The sequence below is a fragment of the Petromyzon marinus genome, chromosome 68 (genome assembly GCF_048934315.1).
Source record: "Petromyzon marinus isolate PM22_M1 ecotype Great Lakes invasive population chromosome 68, UKy_Petmar_22M1.pri1.0, whole genome shotgun sequence".
Classification (NCBI taxonomy): domain Eukaryota; kingdom Metazoa; phylum Chordata; class Hyperoartia; order Petromyzontiformes; family Petromyzontidae; genus Petromyzon; species Petromyzon marinus.
In genome coordinates this window covers 5,127,812-5,153,216 of record NC_133734.1, presented here as the reverse complement: position 1 = coordinate 5,153,216, position 25,405 = coordinate 5,127,812, and the positions used below count along the sequence as shown (strand labels likewise).

The 25,405-nt window shown below is 48.1% G+C and overlaps 1 protein-coding gene across 2 annotated transcripts; it reads right to left on the bottom strand.

Annotated features, from left to right (window-relative positions):
* Nucleotides 1–770: 770 nt before the first annotated feature.
* LOC116956855 (NXPE family member 4-like) lies at nucleotides 771–24,122 on the bottom strand. Of its 2 annotated transcripts, XM_076054831.1 has the most exons (6): nucleotides 22,713–24,122; nucleotides 18,229–18,262; nucleotides 14,743–14,791; nucleotides 12,880–12,928; nucleotides 5,879–5,990; nucleotides 771–1,635 (listed from the first exon to the last, which is right to left on the bottom strand). In XM_076054831.1, exons 5-6 carry the CDS (start codon nucleotides 5,957–5,959, stop codon nucleotides 937–939), a joined length of 780 nt encoding a protein of 259 aa, XP_075910946.1. In that variant the 5' UTR covers nucleotides 5,960–5,990; nucleotides 12,880–12,928; nucleotides 14,743–14,791; nucleotides 18,229–18,262; nucleotides 22,713–24,122; the 3' UTR covers nucleotides 771–936. The 2 variants fall into 2 exon arrangements, with proteins under 2 accessions (XP_075910946.1, XP_075910947.1); XM_076054832.1 differs by lacking the exon at nucleotides 18,229–18,262.
* Between the last annotated feature and the right edge of the window lie 1,283 nt (nucleotides 24,123–25,405).

Sequence of the window (25,405 nt, the reverse complement as noted above, 5' to 3'; positions counted from 1 at the left end):
GAGAGAAAGAAACAAAAAATGAACACCACCGACAAGGCCACTGACTTTCCACTCGAGATGCCTCGCCATTCAAATGCGTACCGGAGTCTCAATGGAAAGATAGTTGGGGGGGGGGGGGGTCTTAAGAAAAAGCTTTCCCCGTGCCGGCAATCGATCCAACGATGGCCATTATACAGGCAACTTCTGTACTTACGAAACGTTCAACTTACGAACTTTCATATACAGTAAATGGACAAAGCTGTCCCGTAATGTCCAGTTGCAGCTTGTTCGGATCGAGAATCGTAAGTTCAACTGCTGCGAAAATAGATGACCGTGGTGGCATCTACATCTACAGAACATGAAGATCAGTGGCATCTACATCTACAGGACATGAAGAACCAGTGGCATCTACATCTACAGGACATGAAGAACCATTGGCATCTACATCAACAGGACATGAAGAACCAGTGGCATCTACATCTACAGGACATAAAGAACCAGTGACATCTCCATCTGCAGAACGTGAAGAACCAGTGTCATCTACATCTGTAGAATGTGAAGAACCAGTGGCATCTACATCTACAGGACATGAAGAACCAGTGGCATCTACATCAACAGGCCATGAAGAACCAGTGGCATCTACATCTGCAGAACATGAAGAACCAGTAGCATCTACATTTGCAGGGTCAGACCCCAACAAACAGTTGGCTGTGTCGGGTGATCGCAGCTTTTAACGACACATTTCTATATTTACACGATGCAACAAAATGTTGTTTAAAAATAAATAAATAATCCATATTATGGATGACATTGGTCGCGAAAGCCGACGTGTTAAAAAGCAAAGCGATCGTGAATCCCATTTGGTGGGCCCACGACGAAACCATCGCAAGCCGACGCTGAGATGTTGAGGGGGTGCGAGGGGGCTCAAAATCCGATCTTTCCAACCCATCCGATTTCTCACCTCGAGAAGAGCTGGCGCTCCTCGGCCGTGAAGATGCGCGCGTACTTGTTGTACGACGAGTAGCCCTCCAGCGAGTAGCAGGGCAGCTCCCCCGGCCTCACGCACGACCACGCCTCGCCGCGCTCCGCGTCCCCAAAGTCGCACAGCTCGCCGCCTCCCACCGTCGCGTTCAGGAACACGTGGCAGGCTGAGCGCTCCTTCCGCCCGCCGGACACGAACGTGCCCCAGAAGCTGACCTTGTCGGGCACGGCCTCGCGCACCCTCTCCAGCACCGCGACCTCCTCGCTCGAGTGCACGAGCGCCACCTCGGGGCGGCTCTCGCCGGGCCACGAGACGCGGAAGGACACGAGGTACGTGCCGTCGCCGCGGTCGGTGACGGCGCCCGAGACGGCCGCGCCGAGCCTCGCGTTCGAGAGCCTGGCGAGGAGGAAGTCGCCGCCGTGGCGCTTGGGGCGCCCGGCGAAGTCGCGCATCTGGACCTCGACAAGGAGGGTGTCGCCCACGCTGAGCGGCGTCCCCGAGCTGCCGTTGACGACCGTGGCGATGCTTTTGGCGGCCGACGAGGCGAAGGTGACGTCCGGCAACGGCGGCGGCCGCCACTTCGTGGGGCCCGGTATCATTTTTGTCGCCGGGCGGAGGCGATCGCTTTGCTGATAGTGCAGCTTTGGCGCCACGTGTTTCTGCTGGTTGAACGTCTTGACGAGGAGAAAAGAAAAACAAAAAATGGGAACATTGTCAGAAACGAGCGATTGTTTTGCATTGTTAGTCGATAGTAGAAAGTGATTTGTGTACGGCGTCCGCAGCCAGTGTGTTAGCTCGCCAATGATTAATGACGTGTATAATTGCGCTAGATTTGACGAAATAACTTCTTTAGAACCGCTTGTCGTTGTGAATTTGTCCCAGTGGATGAGAGTGTCGCCTCAATGGGACTTTGGGTCTCAGAAAGGAAAACTCTGCCTCGGTTGTCTGTGTTTATGCACCAAACAGCAGTTCAGAGTTTTACGGCCTTCTTGGAGACGGGTAGGGTGCAGTGCTCGACAGAGCTGCCGCCTACTGACTCCACAGCCTTACTGGACGACTTCAATGCTCACGTGGGAAGCGATGGAGAAATTCTGGAGAGGCGTGATTGGGAGGAATGGCTCCCCTGATCGGAGACGTTATTGGAATTCTGCGCTAGACACGGAATGTCAAAAACAAACACCGTGTCAGAACACAAGGATGCTCATGAGTGTACTTGGTACCAGAGCACCTTGAGCCGAAGGTCACTGATTGACTTCATAGTTGTATCATCGGACCTAAGGCCGTATGTTCTGGACACTCGGATGAGGAGAGGGGCAGAGCTGTCGACTGATCACCACCTGGTGGTAAGTTGGATCCGACGCTTTTGGGGCAACCGACCAGATGGACGTGGAAGCCCCAAGCGAATAGTGTCGGGTTTTCTGGGAACATCTGGCGGAAGACCCGGTGCAGAAATATTTGAACTTCGCCTCCGGGATAAGTTCTCCTGCACTCCAGGGGAGGTCATGGACATTGAGTCAGAGTGGACGATGTTCAGAACCTCGATTATGGATGCAGCTGCGAAAATCTGTGGCCTGCAGGCAGTTAGTGCCTGTCATGGCGGTAAACCTTGGACCTGCTCGTGGCCTCCGGTGGTGAGGGAAGCTCCCAAGTTGAAGGAGGAGGCTTTCCGATTGAGAGGCACCGGCTTGCCAAGAGGACGACAGTGGTTGCAGTCGCTGAAGAGAAAGCCCCAGAGCATGGGAGGAGTTTGGAGAGGCCACGGAGAGGGCCTCAAAGATGTCCTGGCAAAACCATCCGACGCCTTGAAGGGATCAACGGGACGTTGCCCGGGGCTGTTCTCAGTAAGGGTGGTGGTGTAACATCGACCTCAACTGAGGAGGTAGTGGAGAGGTAGAAGGGACAATTTGAGGCACTCCTCAACCCGGTGGGCGTGCCCCCCTCTCAGGAGGCAGCCTTGGAAACAACTGGGGGGGGGGGGGGGTGGTCGGATCCATCACGGCTGCTGAAATCGCTGTGGCGGTCGAGATCCTTCATAGCGGCGAAACTGCTGGGGTGGACGAGATTAGCCCAGAGTTGTTGAAAGCTCTGGGCAGTGCAGGAGTGCCGTGGTTAACACGCCTCTTCAATGTTGCATGGAAGGTGGGTGCAGTACCTCTGGATTCGGTAAAATAAGGTTGTGGTTCCCCTTTGTATGAAAGGGGACCAGAGGGCGTGCTCCAACTACCGAGGGATCACACTCCTCAGCGTCTCAGGTAAAGGCTTTGCCAGAGTGCTGGAGTCGAAGGCTCCACTCGGTGGTCGAGCCTCAAATTCAGGAGGAGAAATGCAGATTCCATCATGGTCGTGGAACCATGGACTAGCTCTTTTTCCCTCTCACATATATTTGAGGGGTCATGGGAATATGCTGCTCCAGTCTACCTCTGCTTTGTCGACTTGGAAAAACGCATGTGGCCATGTTCCCCGCAATGTCCTGTGAGATGTGCTGCGAGAGCACGATGTACCCGTGCCGCTTTCATGTGCTATCCGGTCCCCTCTATTCCCGGAGTGAGAGCTGTGTCCATAGTCTTTGTGCTAAATCAAAGTCGTTCACTGTGGGTGTTGGACTCCGCCAAGAGTGCGTCTTGTCTCCACTCCTGTTTGTGATTTCCATGGACAGGATGTCAAGGCTGCAGCCAAGGTATGGAGAGTATACAATATGGGTGGCAATGAGGTGGCATCACTGCTATTTCGCAGATGTCATTGTCCTCTTTACCTCATCGGTCTGTGATATCCAGCGTGTGAAGCGGCTGGAATGAGGGATGAGGATCGGCACCTCAAAATCTGCGGTCCATGGTTCACTCCCAGGAAATGGTGGAGTTTTCTCTCCAGGTGAGGGTGGGAGGGGGGTGGGAACAGCTGCCCTTAGCAAAGGAGTTTAAGCACCTCAGGGTCTCGTTTGCGAGTGATAGCTATTGGGAGTGAGAACTCAGCCGTGGGATTGGTGCGGCGTCCGCAGTGATCCAGGTGCTTGAACCGTTCCGCAGTAGTGTAGCGGGAGCTGAGTTCTCGAACGAAGATCTCGGGTTACCCGTCGATCTATGTTCCCACCCTCAACTATGGCCGTGAGGTTTGAGTAATGACCGAAAGGATGAAATCGCGGATACAAAGGGCCGAAAAGAGGCTTCTCCGCAGGGTTTCCAGGCCTCACCACTCTCCGTGATCGGGAGAGGAGCTCGGTAATCTGGGAGAGCATCAGAGTCGAGCCGCCGCTCCTGCAGATCGAGAGCAGCCAGTTGAGGTGGTTCGGTCACCTGGTAAGGATGCCGCACTCCCCGGTAGACTCCCCCTGGAACTCTACCGGGCAGGAACGTCCCACCGGACGAAGACCCTGGGGCCGGCCAAGAACAACACTGCTGGCGGGACGATTTCGTTCAGCTGGCCTGGGAACGCCTGGGAATTCCCCAGGAAGCGCCAGAGTCTGTGTATAGTAGCGCAGTGTATAAGGTAGTGTATAGTAGTGTAGTTTATAGTAGTGTATAGTAGTGTAGTGTACGGGAGTGACGTCTATAGTAGTGGAGTGTATAGTAGTGTAGTGTTTTGTGTAGTGTTTAGTATATTAGTGTAGACTGTATTGTAGTGTAGTGTATAGTAGTGTAGTCTATAGTGTAGTGTATATTAGTGTAGTGTAGAGTGTAGTGTATAGTAGTGTAGTTTATAGTAGTGTAGTGTATAGTAGCGTTGTGTATAGTGTAGTTTATAGTAGTGTACTGTATAGTAGTGTAGTGTATAGTGTAGTGTATAGTAGTGAAGTGTATAGTGTTGTGTATAGTGTGGTAGTGTATAGTGTAGTGTATAGTGTAGTAGAGTGGTGCTGGAGTCTGTCACCAGGGAAAGGGAGGTCTGGACCACCCTACTCGACATTCAGCTGCTGTCACCCTCACCAGGACAAAGCGGATTTGGACACGAATGAACGGACACTACACTATCCACTACTCCCCTATACACAACGACTATACAGTACACTACACTCCTATACACTACGATTATACACTACTATACACTACACTATACACTACACTCCTATACACCACGACTATATACTACTCTACTAAAACTAGATGGACGAACTCATTTATTTTTCTGTTTAGTTTGTTTTGCTTCCCCCACACCTCTGATTTCCATGGTTGGCTACATACGGTGCGAAAGAAGTTCAACATACGTACACACTATGCACGACATTACTACAGACTACAATCAACACTACACTACACACACTATGCTGCACACCACACTATAATACACTGCACTATGCACTACACTATACACTACACTATACACGACACTACTATACAGCACTACTATACACTACACTATAGACTACACTACTATACACTACACTACTATACACTACACTAATATACACTACATGATACACTACACTCCTATACACTACACTACTATACACTACACTAATATACACTACACTAATATAAACTATACACTACATTACTATACACTACACTACTATACACTACACTAATATACACTACACAATACACTACATTCCTATACACTACACTACTATACACTACACTAATATACACTATTCACTACACTACTATACACTGCACTACTATACACTACACTACTATACAATACACTACTATAAACTGCACTACTATACACTACACTACTATACACTACACTACTATACTATACAATACACTACTATACACTGCACTACACACTAAACTACTATACAGCACTTGCTATTCACTGCACCACGAAAGTATATTGAAAACCCATTTCAACAGAAGTGCTTTTTGCGTGTAGTTTGTTGTCGTTCCGCTGCACCTCCGATTTGCCACGGTTAGCTACCTTACAGTGGTGCGATAGAAGTTCAACATAGGTACGTACACTATGCTTCCGACAGCGTACCTTTAAGTATCCCGAGGAAAGGAAAATCATGACCAGTAACGAAATAAACACGAAGACGGCCGTCTTTATTTTCGAGCCCATGACACTCTGTTGATGACCCGTTCAATCTTCCCTGCAAATTTGAAATTCAAACAATCAAACAAAAAATGCGTTACACACTTTCAGGCGAACCCTACAAAAAAAAGGCAACACCGAACAACAACTTTGTTTGATGAGTTTAACATTCAGCAGCAGCAGGAAGAGAAGGAGTAGTCTTTCGCGACAAATATTACCCGCATGTAATGAAGATCGACACCCGTTTCTTCAATAGTGAACCTTATGTCGGGAACCCGGGGTCCCCACAAGCCCCCCCCCCCCCCAGGGCTCTCGCATGAACTGCGTTGACGACATCATTTTATATCCGTTGAAGGCGAGCGATACAGCGATCTATTTCCTACTCTCAACGAGCCCACACGATGCGCTAATCAAAGTTTCAAAGTTTTAAATCTCGACTTAAAGCTTTCGTGACTGCAGGAATTCATATTCTTTGGGTCTTTCGGTAAAGTCACGTAGATAGGTTCAAAGAAAATAACAACAACAAAAACTCACGACGTTTCGATCGCAACACAAGCGGTCGTCTTCGGGAAGAAAAAAGAGTGGGACAGCTGCTGAGGCAGACGTTTCAACGTTTCGTCTATGACTACGGCAATTTTGGCAAGGACGCGCGCTTGGTGAAGAACGCTGTGGGCTCTCATGATATTGTTTTTTTCCAAGACCAAGGTACTCTGCAAAACCTTCGGGCTACTATCAAAGGTTTCATAATAAAGGTTTTTGGGTTAGATCGCGTTTATTTATAAATGTGTCGTAACCCTCCACCACCCGACACGGCCAATCAGCAAAAAAAGTGTCACGTTGACAAAAGACAAATAATTCACTACTTCAGCCCACCGGTGTGTTGAAGAGTTAATCCACATTTACAGTTTGAGTACGACGTTTCGCTGGTAAATACTTCCAGCATCATTGGGCAATTCGCCAGAATGGTAAAGCCCTCGCTTGCTCCCGGTTTTATATAGAGCAGCAGGGTGACGTCATCACTTAACTCATCAGGTGCAGTGATTAGAGGCGGAGGGGGGGGGTAATGTAATTATATAATCGATTAGTAATCAGTCATTGGTTATGATTAGTAATGAGTTGTAGATTAGTAATTCTTTAAATCAAAATGTAATGTGTATTATTTAATAATACGCTTCCAGGCCGCACTAAGCCGGTAGCTGTCAGAGCGATTAAAGTTATTCTTGTTCCTCTCAATTTCAATGGATTCTCTAATTAGTCTTTGCCAGTAATAATTAGTTTTACACACCACTGCAACATTGTCAAAATCAATTGAGTGTCCTTGTTGACAAGCATGTTCTGCCACTGCCGACAGTTGTGTTTGAGATAATTTAATATTTCTCTGATGTTCTTTTAGTCTTACGCTGATGTTACGTCCCGTCTGCCCAATATAGCAGCTGCCACATGAACAATTAATCCGATATACACCTTCTGTTGATAGTTTAGGTAATGCGTCTTTAGTGCAAGATACTAGTTTTTGAATTTTGTGTACTGTACCAAATTCAAAAACTAGTATCTTGCACTAAAGACAATTAATCCGATATACACCTTCTGTTGATAGTTTAGGTAATGCGTCTTTAGTGCAAGATACTAGTTTTTGAATTTTGTGTACTGTACCAAATTCAAAAACTAGTATCTTGCACTAAAGACGCATTACCTAAACTATCAACAGAAGGTGTATATCGGATTAATTGTTCATGTGGCAGCTGCTACATTGGGCAGACGGGACGTAACATCAGCGTAAGACACATTTATAAATAAACGCGATCTAACCCAAAAACCTTTATTATGAATAATATTGGTCGCGAAAGCCTACGTGTTAAACTATCAAAGGTTTGTTCATGAAGCCATCCAGATATATAAACATAAAAATAACTTCAACCGAGAAGATGGATACAAATTGAGCAATCATTGGAAGGATGCTACTAACCAGGTACAACCTTAACTGGTTCATGGTGTTGCCTTCATATCCACATCTCCAGTTTCTTCAGCCTCCCACTCCCAGCCCGCTCACTCCCCCCCCCCCCCCTCCCCTGGCATTTTGCCGTGCTCACCCTTTTCCTAATCCCTCTAGCAGCACTCCATTCCCCCTACCCCACACCCCCCTCTCTATCTCTCCTCACTGGCTACTCCCCCCTCTCTTACCGATATAGCCTCTTGTTACAGCAGCCCTTTTGCCCACTTCAGCAATTGTGTCTTGCTGCGGTTGTCCCAACTGATTTACGGACGCTTGTGTTGCGCCCGAAACGTCGTGATTTAATTTTATTTTATACCTACGTGACTTTACCGAATGAACCAAAGAGTAAGAACGAGAGGATCGATGAGTGGTGGGGTTACGGCGTTCACGTCGTGCGGTGGGGATGGAGTCGCCGAAAATAAATTAGTTAATTGCGATTTTGACTTCCGTTTATTCGGGACCACCCGGGGTCCCGCCGTGAGGTTCATATTATTGAGAGCCTTTAGTGTCTACACGAACACTGCCTTCAAGCACAGCCGAGTCTCCTCTCCAAGCATCCCCATCCACGCCGTGCTTCCCCGGTTCATATCGCTCGAGCCTCCAACTTTCCCCAAGGTTCCCCGACTTACTTTCCAAAGCCCTCCCCCCCCCCCCCTTCTGCTCTAACGGATCTCAACCCCCTCTCCTGCCAGTCAACCTTCGATTCCCGCCCTTTGCGTTGTCATCTTTCCTCCAATCCCTTAAAATTATCGGTCTCCAGCCAACCCCCTTCCAGGCCTCTCCCTTCAAACCCCTCCCACCCCCTTACCACGTCATCCACCCCACGTGGTCCCCACCAGATTAGGGGCACCAATCGGAGGCCTCGGTTCACTTCGTGACCGCCCGTTCGCGCATCGGCCATTGCACATATCCTGAGAATGTTTTGTCGGTAAACATGGCGAGAATGTAAATGTTGTGTCGTTAAACCCCCCCGCCACCACCACCACCGCCAGACAGGACCAATTACTAATGAGTTTGTGACTTGCTGGCAAGAATTGGCGCCAAATTCGTTAACTAGTTTAAGAACAAAACAGGAGGAAGGAGGATTTCTCCACAACTATGGCGGTCCGCCTGATGATGCAGGTTGTTGTTGTTGTTATGATTACCGGCGAAACGTCACAGCTACTCCAATTGCAAATGTTGCAGTGGGTTTACTCACAACAAGCCGGCTTATTACTGTACTGGTATACTACACTATACACTACACTATACACTACACTATACACTACACTATACACTACACTACACTATACACTACACTATTCACTACACAATACACTATACTATACTATAGTTTAATACGTAGGCTTTCGCAACAAATATCAGCCATGATACAGGTTTTATTTTAGATCGCGTAAATAGATAAATGTGTTGTTAAACCCGCCATCATCTGACACAGCCAACTAGTAAGGGTTGTGTCACGTAAAGAAAACGTGGCCAATTCGTCACTAGTACAGCACTAGTGTACAGTGTAGTGTCTTGTGGTATAGTGTATAGTGTGGTAGTGTATAGTGGTGTAGTGTATAGTGTAGTGTATAGAAGTGTAGTAGTGTATAGTGTAGTGTCTTGTGGTATAGTGTATAGTGTGGTAGTGTATAGTGGTGTAGTGTATAGTGTAGTGTATAGAAGTGTAGTGTAGTAGTGTATAGTGTAGTGCCTTGTGGTATAGTGTATAGTGTGGTAGTGTACAGTGGTGTAGTGTATAGTGTAGTGTATAGAAGTGTAGTGTATAGTGTAGTAGTGTATAGTGTAGTGTCTTGTGGTATAGTGTATAGTGTAGTAGTGTATAGTGTAGTGTATAGAAGTGTAGTGTATAGTGGTGTAGTGTATAGAAGTGTAGTGTATAGTGAAGTAGTGTATAATGGTGTAGTGTAGTAGTCTATAGTAATGTAGTGTATAGTAGTATATAGTGGTGTAGTGCATAGTGTAGTAGTGTATAGTAGTGTAGTGTATAGTAGTGTATAGTAGTGTATAGTGTAGTGTATAGTGGAGTGCATAGTAGTGTATAGTGGTGTAGTTTATAGTGGTGTAGTGTATAGTGTAGTAGTGTATAGTGGTGTAGTGTATAGTGTAGTGTATAGTGTAGTGTATAGTGTAGTGTATAGTGTAGTATACTAGTACAGCACACCGGTTGTGTGTTGGAGAGCAAAATCCACGACATTTACAATCTGAGCACCGTGACATTTCGCCAGTAATTACGAACCGCCATCATCAGGCGGACAGCCTTGATGTGCCCACACATCCTCCTCCCTCCTCGTCAAACAGATGGCTACATGTGATCACGTCACGTGTGAGCCCTTCGAGTGGATTGGTGGGTTGGTGCGTGGGTCGGTGGGGATTAACGAATGCGTAAACATTTGCAATGGGCATCCTGCCGTTTGCGTGCACTAATCACAGCAGAACCGTCCGTTCACAGGTGATCCCCGTATAAGTGTGGTGACCCGGCACGAATTACACTGTGTAACAAAAATATATATTTTTTTGTTTCGGGGTAGTAAGTGTTATTTTTCTAATTGCTTTTGTGACCAGGACATTGATATTTGAAATTTACCTATTTCACTATGTAACACGATTTTTGTTCCTGGGTAGTAAGTGTTATTTCCTAATTGCTTATGCCTCAAAAGTACAGAAAGTGGCCATTATTCGCCACGAAACTTTGCTTTCGTGACAAGGACAGTGGCATTTTGAAATGTTCATATTTTCAATGAGAAAAAAACGGGCGCAATTGTGTCGTTCCTTTGCGTAAAGTCCTGGTCACAAAAGCTAAGTTCGTGGGGAATAATAAGAGCCACTTTCTATACTTTTGAGGCATACGCAATTAGGAAATAACACTTACTACCCAGGAACATAAAATCGTGTTACATAGTGAAAAAGGTAAATTTCAAATGTCAATGTCCTGGTACCTGCTATCACTACAGCAGTGCATACTGTGGTGGTACCTGCTATCACAGCAGTGCATACTGACTGTGGTGGTACCTGCTATGATTACAGCAGTGCATACTGACTGTGGTGGTACCTGCTATGATTAAAGCAGTGCATACTGACTGTGGTGGTACCTGCTTTCACTACAGCAGTTCATACTGTGGTGGTACCTGCTATGATTACAGAAGTGTATACTGACTGTGGTGGGACCTGCTATGATTACAGCCGTGCATACTGACTGCGGTGGTACCTGCTTTCACTACAGCAGTACATACTGTGGTGGTACCTGCTATGATTACAGCAGTGCCTACTGACTGTGGTGGTACCTGCTATGATTACAGCAGTGCAAACTGATTGTGGTGGTACCTGCTATGATTACAGCAGTGCAAACTGATTGTGGTGGTACCTGCTATGATTACAGCAGTGCAAACTGAGTGTGGTGGTACCTGCTATGATTACAGCAGTGCAAACTGATTGTGGTGGTACCTGCTATGATTACAGCAGTGTATACTCACTGCGGTGGCACCTGCTATGATTACAGCAGTGTATACCGACTGTGGTGGTACCTGCTATGACTACAGCAGTACATACTGACTGTGGTGGTACCTGCTATTATTACAGCAGTGTATACTGACTGCGGTGGTACCTGCTTTCACTACAGCAGTGTATACTGACTGCGGTGGCACCTGCTATGACTACAGCAGTGTATACTGACTGTGGTGGTACCTGCTATGATTACAGCAGTGCATACTGACTGCGGTGGTACCTGCTATGATTACAGCAGTGCATACTGACTGTGGTGGTACCTGCTATGATTACAGCAGTGCATACTGACTGTGGTGGCACCTGCTATGATAACAGCAGTGTATACTGACTGCGGTGGTACCTGCTATGACTACAGCAGTGCATACTGACTGTGGTGGTACCTGCTATGACTACAGCAGTGCATACATACTGTGGTGGTACCTGCTATGACTACAGCAGTGTATACTGACTGTGGTGGCACCTGCTATGACTACAGTAGTGCATACTGACTGTGGTGGTACCTGCTATGATTACAGCAGTGCATACTGACTGTGGTGGCACCTGCTATGACTACAGTAGTGCATACTGACTGTGGTGGTACCTGCTATGATTACAGCAGTACATACTGACTTTGGTGGTACCTGCTTTCACTACAGCAGTTCATACTGTGGTGGTACCTGCTATGACTACAGCAGTGTATACTGTGGTGGCACCTGCTATCACTACAGTAGTACATGCTGACTCTATAGCAGTGTTTATATATCGACTCTAAAGCACAAAGTCCTCACCTGACAGACTGCCGTGGTGAGGCCTAGTCCCGTGCAGAGCCCCCGGCCTCGCCTAGATTGCCCAGCCGGCCGAGGCTGTGGGCAGGGCCGCTACCCCCCCTCCCCCACCACCCCCCCCACCACCCCGGGCTACAATAACACCATCTAAGCGCTATAATATTAATATCTATAGAACCCACAGTAGTAAGTGCACACATTGGGGTGGGTGGCGAGAGAAGAGGTGGTGACACTTTGATTAATTTACCTCAGCGTTCCGTGTACATTTTACATTCTTGGTTATTTCGGTGAAGTCACGTTGAAGGGAAACAGTAAAATAATAAAATATGAATCACTGCAGTCACGAAAGCTTTAAATCAAAAGTGTAAAATTTATTTATAATCTTAGTTGAATTTTGAACGTGAGGTAGAAATCCCCCCCCCACCCCCCAGCGATGACGCGCGGGCGTTGCCAGGGGCAACCCCCGGTCAGCTGTAGCCAATTGATGAAATAATTAAACAATGATACATCGCACTAACTTGTCAATTTAACTACTTTAACGTTGACGGATGGGAAAACGGAATATCCTATGCCAAGCACGGGGCTTACGGCGTGTTACCAGGCTAATTGTTTTTTTACATAAACCCCACGGTCCGCGAGAAAAATCCTTCGCAAGTTGCGTATACACAGACGGACAGAGGAACCTGATTGTGAGGTTTGTAGTCGGTGTCTCTGCGTCGACATCAGCAGCACCTTGGAACAGGTGAAGAAGAAGACCAACTTAGTCAAACTCACTCACTCACTCATTCACTCACTCATTCACTCACTCACACATTCACTCACTCATTCACTCACTCATTCATTCACTCACTCATTCACTCACTCACACATTCACTCACTCATTCACTCACTCATTCACTCACACATTCACTCACACATTCACTCATTGACTCACTCATTCACTCACTCACTCACCCACTCACTCACCCACTCACTCATTCACTAATTCACCCACTCACACATTCACTCATTCACTCACTCACATTCACTCACCCACTCACACATTCACTCATTCACTCATTCACTCACTCTTTCACTCATTCACTCACTCACACATTCACTCACACATTCACTCACTCATTCACTCACTCACTCATTCACTCACTCATTCACTCATTCACTCACTCACACATTCACTCACACATTCACTCACACATTCACTCACACATTCACTCACTCATTCACTCACTCATTCACTCACACATTCACTCACACATTCACTCATTGACTCACTCATTCACTCACTCACTCACCCACTCACTCACCCACTCACTCATTCACTAATTCACCCACTCACACATTCACTCATTCACTCACTCACATTCACTCACCCACTCACACATTCACTCATTCACTCATTCACTCACTCTTTCACTCATTCACTCACTCACACATTCACTCACACATTCACTCACTCACTCATTCACTCACTCATTCACTCATTCACTCACTCGCACATTCACTCACACATTCACTCACACATTCACTCACTCATTCACTCACTCATTCACTCAATCACTCACTCATTCACTCACTCATTCACTCACTCACACTCATTCACTCACTCACACATTCACTCACTCATTCACTCACTCATTCACTCAGTCATTCACTCAATCACTCACTCATTCACTCACTCATTCACTCACTCACACATTCACTCACACATTCACTCACACATTCACTCACTCATTCACTCACTCATACACTCGCTCACTCATTCACTCAATCACTCACTCATTCACTCACACATTCACTCACTCAATCATTCACTCACTCACTCATTCACTCACTCATTCACTCACACATTCACTCACTCATCCACTCACTCATTCACTCACACTCACGTACTTATTCACTCACTCACTCATTCACTCACTCATTCACTCAATCACTCACCCACTCACTCATTCACTCACCCACTCATTCACTCATTCACTCACTCACACTCATTCACTCACTCATTCACTCACTCATTCACTCACTCATTCACTCACACTCATTCACTCAGTCACACTCATTCACTCACTCACCCACTCACACATTCACTCATTCACTCACACATTCACTCACACATTCACTCACACATTCACTCACTCATTCACTCACTCATTCACTCACTCATTCACTCAATCACTCACTCATTCACTCACTCACACATTCACTCACTCATTCACTCACTCACCCATTCACTCATTCACTCACTCATTCACTCACTCATCCACTCACTCATTCACTCACACATTCTCATTCATTCACTCACTCATTCACTCACTCACACTCACTCATTCACTCACTAACACTAATGCATTCATTCACTCACTCACACTCATTCACTCACTCACACTCGTTCACTACTTTAACGTTGACGGATGTGAAAACGGAATAGCCTATGCCAAGCACGGGGCTTACGGCGTGTTACCAGGCTAATTGTTTTTTGACTTAAACCCCACGGTCCGCGAGAAAAATCCTTCGCAAGTTGCATGTACACAGACGGACAGAGGAACCTGATTGTGAGGTTTGTAGTCGGTGTCTCTGCGTCGACATCAGCAGCACCTTGGAACAGGTGAAGAAGAAGACCAACTTAGTCAAACTCACTCACTCATTCACTCACTCATTCACTCACTCACACATTCACTCACTCATTCACTCACTCATTCACTCACTCATTCACTCACACTCATTCGCACACTCATTCACTCATTCACTCACACTCATTCACTCACTCACCCACTCACACATTCACTCATTCATTCACTCACTCATTCACTCACTCACTCATTCACTCACTCACACATTCATTCACACATTCACTCACTCATTCACTCACTCATTCACTCACCCACTCACACATTCACTCATTCACTCACTCATTCACTCACTCATTCACTCACTCACTCATTCACTCGCTCATTCACTCACACTCATTCACACACTCATTCACTCATTCACTCACACATTCACTCACTCATTCACTCACTCATTCACTCACTCATTCACTCATTCATTCACTCACTCACTCATTCACTCACTCACTCATTCACTCACTCACACATTCACTCACACATTCACTTACTCATTCACTCACTCATTCACTCACACTTTCACTCATTGACTCACTCATTCACTCACTCACCCACTCACTCATTCACTCACCCACTCACTCATTCACTCACACATTCACTCACACATTCACTCACACATTCACTCACACATTCACTAATTCACCCACTCACACATTCACTCATTCACTCACTCACAATCATTCACTCACTCACCCACTCACTCACTCATTCACTCACTCACTCACTCATTCACTCACTCATTCACTCATTCACTCACTCACACATTCACTCACACATTCACTCACTCATTCACTCACTCACTCATTCACTCACTCACTCATTCACTCACTCATTCACTCATCCACTCACTCATTCACTCACTCATTCACTCACACTCATTCACTCACTCATTCACTCACTCACTCATTCACTCACACATTCACTCACTCATCCACTCACTCATTCAATCACTAATTCACTCACACTCACTTACTTATTCACTCACTCATTCACTCACTCATTCACTCATTCACTCACTCATTCACTCATTCACTCACCCACTCACTCATTCACTCACCCACTCACTCATTCACTCATTCACTCACTCACACTCATTCACTCACTCATTCACACTCATTCACTCACTCATTCACTCACTCATTCACACTCATTCACTCACTCATTCACTCACTCACACTCATTCACTCACTCATTCTCATTCATTCACTCATTCACTCACTCACACTCAATTACTCACTCACACTCATTCACTCACTCACACTAATGCACTCACTCACACTCATTCACTCACTCACACTCATTAACTCACTCACTCACTCCCTCACCCAGACTCACCCACACTTATTAACAGACTGTAGGGGCAAGTGCTGTTAGCGAGCACCTATGAAGGTCAGAACGGCTCACGAGGGGGTGGGTGGCCAGCACCACGCCCGACCGCCTTTGTCTCCCCAGCGGCGATGTTTACTACACTACACCGCACCAGGTACTCATTTGAGGCTGAGTCGACCTAGGGGAGGCCCAGGACCGGTTCAGATAATCGTCACTGGTGTTGGCCGTGAGCGGGAATCCAACCCGGGTCGCCAGGTTCATAGCGCAGCGTAGCGCTAACCACTACACTACCGCTCCCACTCACCCAGACTCACCCACACTGTTTCACTCACTCACACTCACCCACTCACGCTCATTCACTCACAACAACCACCGCCATTCGCCACTAAGTGGCGGTGACGTCACCACGACGCTTGTGCCAGGCCATGTGCACCTTGAGGCCACGTGAAGTGTCGAACGCCCGCTGGCAGGAGATCACGGGGCAGACCCAGGTGCCACGGGTCGACTGACTGAGACGACTGGCTGATGCACCACCTGTGCCCCCTACTGTGCCAACCTCCTCTACTTTAGCCACCCGGCGCTCCGCTCGTTGTTGTGAGCGTGGCTCCTCCGCCCTCCGTTATTGTTGGAGGGCGACTGCCTCCAACTGCCCAGTAGCGTCCGTCACGACCCTCCTCCACAGAGGCCGATCTTGACACCGCTGGTACCAGTCATCGGCAAGTCCACTCAGCTCCACGTCCTCCTGTACCACATCACTCCATCTCTTCTCTAGCCCGTGCCGCGCCCGTTTAGCCCCCTCGATCCGGCCGGACAAAAGCTGTTTCGGCATGCGGTGGCTGGGCATGCGGGCTACGTGACCCAGCCAACGCAGCATTGCCTGCCGGAGGAGCTCACCGATGGGAACTTGCCCAGATCTTTCAAGGATTTTTAGGAGCTCCTCACACAATCCAGCTTGGTTAAACCCAGGATGGATCGTAGACTGGCTAGCCTAAATGTTTCTAACCGGCGAAGATGTTCCATTAGGGGGGTCCACGTTTCGCAAGCGTAGAGAAGGGAGGGAATGACCGTGGCCGAGAAGACCTGAAGCTTAGTGCGGAGCGACATACCAGGTAGCTTCCACACAGCGTTACGCAACCGATGAAAAGATATTGCCGCTCGACTGATTCATTCATTCACTCATTCACTCACTCACACTCACTCACCCACACTCATTCACTCACTCACACTCACCCAGACTCACCCACACTCATTCACTCACTCAACCACACTCACCCACACTGGTTCACTCACTCACACTCACCCAGACTCACCCACACTCACTCACTCACACTCATCCAGACTCACCCACACTCATTCACTCACTCACACTCACCCACACTCACCCACTCACTCACACTTACCCACTCTCATTCACTCACTCACACTCGCCCACAATCACCCACTCACTCACACTCACCCACTCTCATTCACTCACACTCACCCACACTCACCCACTCACACTCACCCACTCACTCACACTCACCCAGACTCACCCACTCACACTCACCCAGACTCACCCACTCACTCACACTCACCCACACTCACCCACTCACCCACACTCACCCAGACTCACCCACTCACTAGCACTCACCCAGACTCACCCACACTCACTCACACTCACCCAGACTCACCCACACTCATTCACTCACTCACACTCACTCAGACTCATCCACTCATTCACACTCACCCAGACTCATTCACTCACTCACACTCACCCAGACTCACCCACCTAAACTCACTCACCCACACTCACCCACACTCACCCACACTCACTCACACTCACCCACCCACACCCACACTCACCCACACCCACCCAGATTCATCCACACTCATTCACTTACTCAGCTAAACTCACTCACCCACTCACTCACACTCACCCACTCTCATTCACTCACCCACACTCACCCACACCCACCAAGATTCATCCACACTCATTCACTTACTCAGCTAAACTCACTCACCCACACTCACCCACTCACCTACTCACACTCACCCACACTCACCCACACTCACCCACACTCACCCACCCACTTGACCAACCTGAACGTGACATTTGCAGTCGGTGTCTTTTCGTCTACATCAGCAGCCGCGTGTGACACAAAGCAAAGAGAGAGAGAGAGGGAGAGAGAGAGATATAAATATACGGCGATAAAGACCCCGGATCTATAAAATCGATCTATAAATATTTCTGATCGTCACGGTCAACCTTTAACGTTCTGCCGTGCGTCGATTACTACGATTGATCCATCACAGAGGTCTTCTGGATTACATCGTGTAAATATGGTCATTGAGCCGGATGCCATGGGAAGATATCACTTGGTTTCTGTTGGATTGGCATGAAATAATTACTGATTAGTCGGTATGTGAGCTCGCTGCTGATGAATCACATCTGTCATTAAACCGAATCGTCCAGTTGCAGCTTGTTCGAAACGGGAGTCGTAAGATTTCCCGTTCTCAATAGTGACGACACACAGACACACACACAGGACCACCATCAACACTACCACCATCAACACTACCACCACCATCACCATCAACACTACCACACCATCACCATCAACACTACCACCATGACCACCACCATCAACACTACCACCATCAACACTACCACCATCATCACCATCAACACTACCACCACCACCATCAACACTACCACCACCACCATCAACACCATCACCATCAACACTACCACCATCAACACTACCACCACCATCACCATCAACACTACCACCACCATCAACACTACCACCACCATCACCATCAACACTGCCACCACTACCACCATCAACACTACCATCACCATCACCACCATCACCATCAACACTACCACCACCATCACCATCAACACTACTACCATCATCACCATCAACACTACCACCACCATCAACAATACCACCATCACCATCAACACTACCACCATCACCACCATCAACACTACCACCACCATCACCATCAACACTACCACCATCATCATCATCAACACCACCACCATCAACACTACCATCACCATCAACACTACCACCATCAACACTACCACCACCATCAACACTACCACCACCATCAACACTACCACCATCAACACTACCACCACCATCACCATCAACACTACCACCACCATCACCATCAACACTACCACCACCATCAACACGCCTACCACCATCAACACTACCACCACCTTCAACACTACCACCACCATCAACACTACCATCACCATCAACACTAACACCACCATCACCATCAACACTGCCACCACTACCACCATCAACACTACCATCACCATCAACACTACCATCACCACCATCACCATCAACACTACCACCACCATCACCATCAACACTACTACCATCATCACCATCAACACTACCACCACCATCAACACTACCATCACCATCAACACTAACACCACCATCACCATCAACACTACCATCACCATCAACACTACCACCATGACCATCAACACTACCACCACTACCACCATCAACACCACTACCACCATCACCATCACCATCAACACTACCACCATCACCACCACCACCACTACCACCACCATCACCATCAACACTACCACCATCACCATCAACACTACCATCACCATCAACACTACCACCATCACCACCATCATCACCACCACCACTACCACCACCACCACCATCATCACTACCATCACCACTAGCACCACCATCTCCACCACCATGAACACTACCACCACCATCAACACTACCACCACTATCACCAACACCTTCACCACTACCACCACCAAAACCACCAAAATCACCACTACCACCACCATAACCACCACCATAACCACCACCATCAACACTACCACCACCATAACCACCGCCAAAATAACCACCATCACCACCACGACCACCATCAATTCTACCAACGCAATCTTCACCACCATCACCATCACCGCCATCACCATCACCGCCATCACCACCACCACTACCGCTATCACCACCAACACCATCACCACCATCATCACCACCACCACCATCATCACTACCATCACCACTAGCACCACCATCTCCACCACCATGAACACTACCACCACCATCAACACTACCACCACTATCACCAACACCATCACCACTACCACCACCATAACCACCACCATCAACACTACCACCACCATAACCACCACCATCAACACTACCACCACCATAGCCACCGCCATCATGACCACCATCACTACCACGACCACCATCAATACTACCAACGCCATCTTCACCACCATCACCACCATCAGCATCACCGCCATCACCACCACCACTACCGCCATCACCACCGACATCACCACCAACATCACCACCGACATCACCACCATCATCACCACCACCACCACCATCAACACCACCATCACCACTACAACCACCATCACCAATACCAGCATGGACCATCGACCTCCCGGTCTCAATAGTGACAGCACTACGCTCGGCCGCATTTGTCTCCCGAGTGGCGATGCGTACACACCGTAGCAGGTAACTCATTTGAGGCTGAGTCGACCTAGGCGAGGCCCAGGACCGGTTCAGATAATCGTCAAAGGTGTTGGCCGTGAGAGGGAATCGAACTCGGGTCGCTGGGTTCATAACGCAGCGTAGCGCTAACCACTACACTACCGCTCCCACTCACCCACAGGCACCAACTGGCACCCACAATCACTCACCCACACTAATTCACTCGTTCACTTACCCACAATCACCCACACTCACTCACCCACAATCATTCACTCACTCACCCACAATCACCCACACTCATTCACGCTCAGCCACTCACTCACACTCACCCAGACTCACTCACCCACAATCATTCACTCACTCACTTACCCACAATCACCCATACTCAATCACTCATCCACAATCATTCACTCACTCACTCACCCACAATCACCCACACTCATTCACGCGCACCCACTCACTCACACTCACCCAGACTCACTCACCCACAATCATTCACTCACTCACCCACAATCATTCACTCACTCACCCACAATCGCCCACACTCATTCACTCACTCACCCACAATCATTCACGCTCACCCACTCACTCACACTCACCCAGACTCACTCACCCACACTAATTCACTCACTCACTTACCCACAATAATCCACACTCAATCACTCACCCACAATCATTCACTCACTAACTCACCCACAATCACCCACACTCAATCACTCACCCACATTCATTCACTCACTCACTCACCCACAATCACCCACACTCAATCACGCTCACCCACTCACACTCACCCAGACTCACTCACCCACAATCATTCACTCACTCACTCACCCACAATCACCCACACTCATTCACGCGCACCCACTCACTCACACTCACCCAGACTCACTCACCCACAATCATTCACTCACTCACCCACAATCATTCACTCACTCACCCACAATCGCCCACACTCATTCACTCACTCACCCACAATCATTCACGCTCACCCACTCACTCACACTCACCCAGACTCACTCACCCACACTAATTCACTCACTCACTTACCCACAATAATCCACACTCAATCACTCACCCACAATCATTCACTCACTAACTCACCCACAATCACCCACACTCAATCACTCACCCACATTCATTCACTCACTCACTCACCCACAATCGCCCACACTCATTCACTCACTCACCCACACTCATTCACGCTCAGCCACTCACTCACACTCACCCAGACTCACTCACCCACAATCATTCACTCACTCACTTACCCACAATCACCCACACTCAATCACTCACCCACAATCATTCACTCACTCACTCACCCACAATCACCCACACTCATTCACGCTCAGCCACTCACTCACACTCACCCAGACTCACTCACCCACACTAATTCACTTACTCACTTACCCACAATCACCCACACTCAATCACTCACCCACAATCATTCACGCTCACCCACTCACTCACACTCACCCAGACTCACTCACCCACACTCACGCTCACCCACTCACTCACTCACCCACAATCATTCACTCAGTCACCCTCACTGAATCATTCACTCACGCACCCACCAACACCCACCCTCTCAATCACTCACACCCAACCACTCACTCACTTAATCACACCCACCAACTCACCCACCCATACTCATTCACTCACACCCAACCACTCATTCACCTCACACGTACCCACTCAACCACCCACACTCATTCACTCACTCAATCACACTCATTCACTCAATCACACTCATTCACTCACTCAGACTGATTCACTCACTCACACTCAATCACTAAATCACACTGATTCACGCACTCATTCATTCACTCATTCACTCACTCACCCACCCACACTCATTCACTCACTAACCCGCTCACCCACACTCATTCACTCACTCACCCACACTCATTCATTCACTCACTCACACTCACTCACTCAACCACACTCATTTACTCACTCACCCACTCGCCCACACTCATTCACTCACTCACTCTCATTCACTCACCCACACTCATTCAATCACTCACCCACTCACCACACTCACCAAACTCAGCCACTCGCTTGACCAACCTGAATGTGAAATTTGCAGTCGGCGGTCTCTGCGTCTACACCAGCAGCCACGCCGGACCCAGCAAACGCTGCGTGTATATAATAAATATATCCCCGATCGTACAAAGTTCTCCGTTGAAGGCGTTTCACTGCCCACACCGTTCATTAATAACGACACAATAAAGTTTGCGACGGACGGTGCACCCTGTTTGAGCGGCTCAACTCGACCTACGAGTTCTCTTGTACTTAATAAAGAACTAAAGCTTTCCAGACTGCATAAATTACTCATTTTTCTTTTCGGTAAAGTCACGTATGTATAAATACCGTAAAATGATATTGAAGTAAATCAATCATGACGTTTCGACCGCGACACAACAGCGATCTTCATCAGGTGTAAAAAAACAAATAGCGAGGGAGCATATAGGGTGACATCAACGCAACACTTTGAGAGCGTTAGACTTGCACGGAGGTAAATACAACAATAAGATGAGAATTCAACAAACCTAAGAAAAATGTATGTGATGCGAAACCATTTGGCATTGTCTCCGTACTGTTCAACACGAAGGCTTTCGAGACTGATATCATCCATAATAGAGGGGGGAGTTTTCATAAATGTGTCGCCTGATGAAGGTGGTTGTAATTACTGGCGAAACGTCGTACTCAGTTTGTAAATGTTGTGGCTTGGCTCTCGAATACACCGGTGTGCTGTACTAGTATACTACACTATACACTACACTACTATACACTATACTATACACTACACTATACCACTATACACTACACTATACACTGCACTACTATACACTACACTACTATACACTACACTATACACTACACTATACACTACACTACTATACACTACACTATACCACTATACACTACACTGTACACTACACTACTATACACTACACTACTATACACTACACCACTATACACTATACTATACACTACACTACTATACACTACACTATACAATACACTTTTGTACACTATACACCACACTACTATACACTGCACTATACACTACACTATACACTACTATACACTACACTATACACTACACTACTATACACTACTATACACTACACTACTAACACTGCACTACTATACACTACACTATACACTACACTATATACTACACTATACACACTATACACTACTATACACTACTATACACTACACTATTCACTACACTACACTACTAACACTGCACTACTATACACTACACTATACACTACACCACTATACACTACACTACTACACACTACACTACTATACACTCCACTATACACTACACTATATACTACACTATACACTACACCACTATACACTAGTGCTATACTAGTAACGAATTGGCCACGTTCTGTTTACGTCACAACCCTTACTAGTTGGCTGTGTTAGGTGGTGGCGGGTTTAAACGACACAACAACATTTATATATTTACTTGGCGATCTTCACCCAAGAACACCTCTATCATGTCTCTGTTCGACTTCTGGCGTCGTTCTCTGGCCCGCCACTGGTGGCATGGAGCAGGCCGTGTGGCTCTGGTGCAGTCGGCTAACCAGTCGCAAAGAACTTTACGTAACATTCTTATTATTAGTGTAACGACAACAGAATCAGCCTGCAGTGTGAGTGGACTGGTGGCCCCGGGAGGTAGTGACAGGGGAGTCAGTCTGCAGTGTGAGTGGACTGGTGGCTATGGGGGGGTAATGACAGGGGAGTCAGCCTGCAGTGTGAGTGGACTGGTGGCCACGGGAGGTAGTGACAGGGGAGTCAGCCTGCAGTGTGAGTGGACTGGTGGCCCCGGGAGGTAGTGACAGGGGAGTCAGTCTGCAGTGTGAGTGGACTGGTGGCCACGGAAGTTAATGACAGGAGAGTCAGCTTGCAGTCTGAGTGGACTGGTGGCCCCGGGAGGTAATGACAGGGGAGTCAGCTTGCAGTGTGAGTGGACTGGTGGTCACGTGAGGTAATGACAGGAGAGTCAGCCTGCAGTGCGAGTGGACTGGTGGTCATGGGAGGTAGTGACAGGGGAGTCAGCCTGCAGTGTGAGTGGACTGGTGGTCACGTGAGGTAATGACAGGGGAGTCAGCCTGCAGTGCGAGTGGACTGGTGGTCATGGGAGGTAGTGACAGGGGAGTCAGCTTGCAGTGTGAGTGGACTGGTGGTCACGTGAGGTAATGACAGGGGAGTCAGCTTGCAGTGTGAGTGGACTGGTGGCCACGGGAGGTAGTGACAGGGGAGTCAGCTTGCAGTGTGAGTGGACTGGTGGTCACGTGAGGTAATGACAGGGGAGTCAGCTGTGAGTGTGAGTGGACTGGTGGCCCTGGGAGGTAATGACGGGGGAGTCAGCCTGCAGTGTGAGTGGACTGGTGGCCACGGGAGGTAATGACAGGGGAGTCAGCCTGCAGTGCGAGTGGACTGGTGGCCACGGGAGGTAATGACAGGGGAGTCAGCCTGCAGTGCGAGTGGACAAGTGGCCACGGGAGGTATCAGCCTGCAGTGTGAGGGGACTTGTGGTCACGTGAGTTAATGACGGGGGAGTCAGCCTGCAGTGTGAGTGGACTGGTGGCCACGGGAGGTAATGACAGGGGAGTCAGCTTGCAGTGTGAGTGGACTTGTGGTCACGTGAGGTAATGACAGGGGAGTCAGCTGTGAGTGTGAGTAGACTGGTGGCCACGTGAGTTAATGACGGGGGAGTCAGCCTGCAGTGCGAG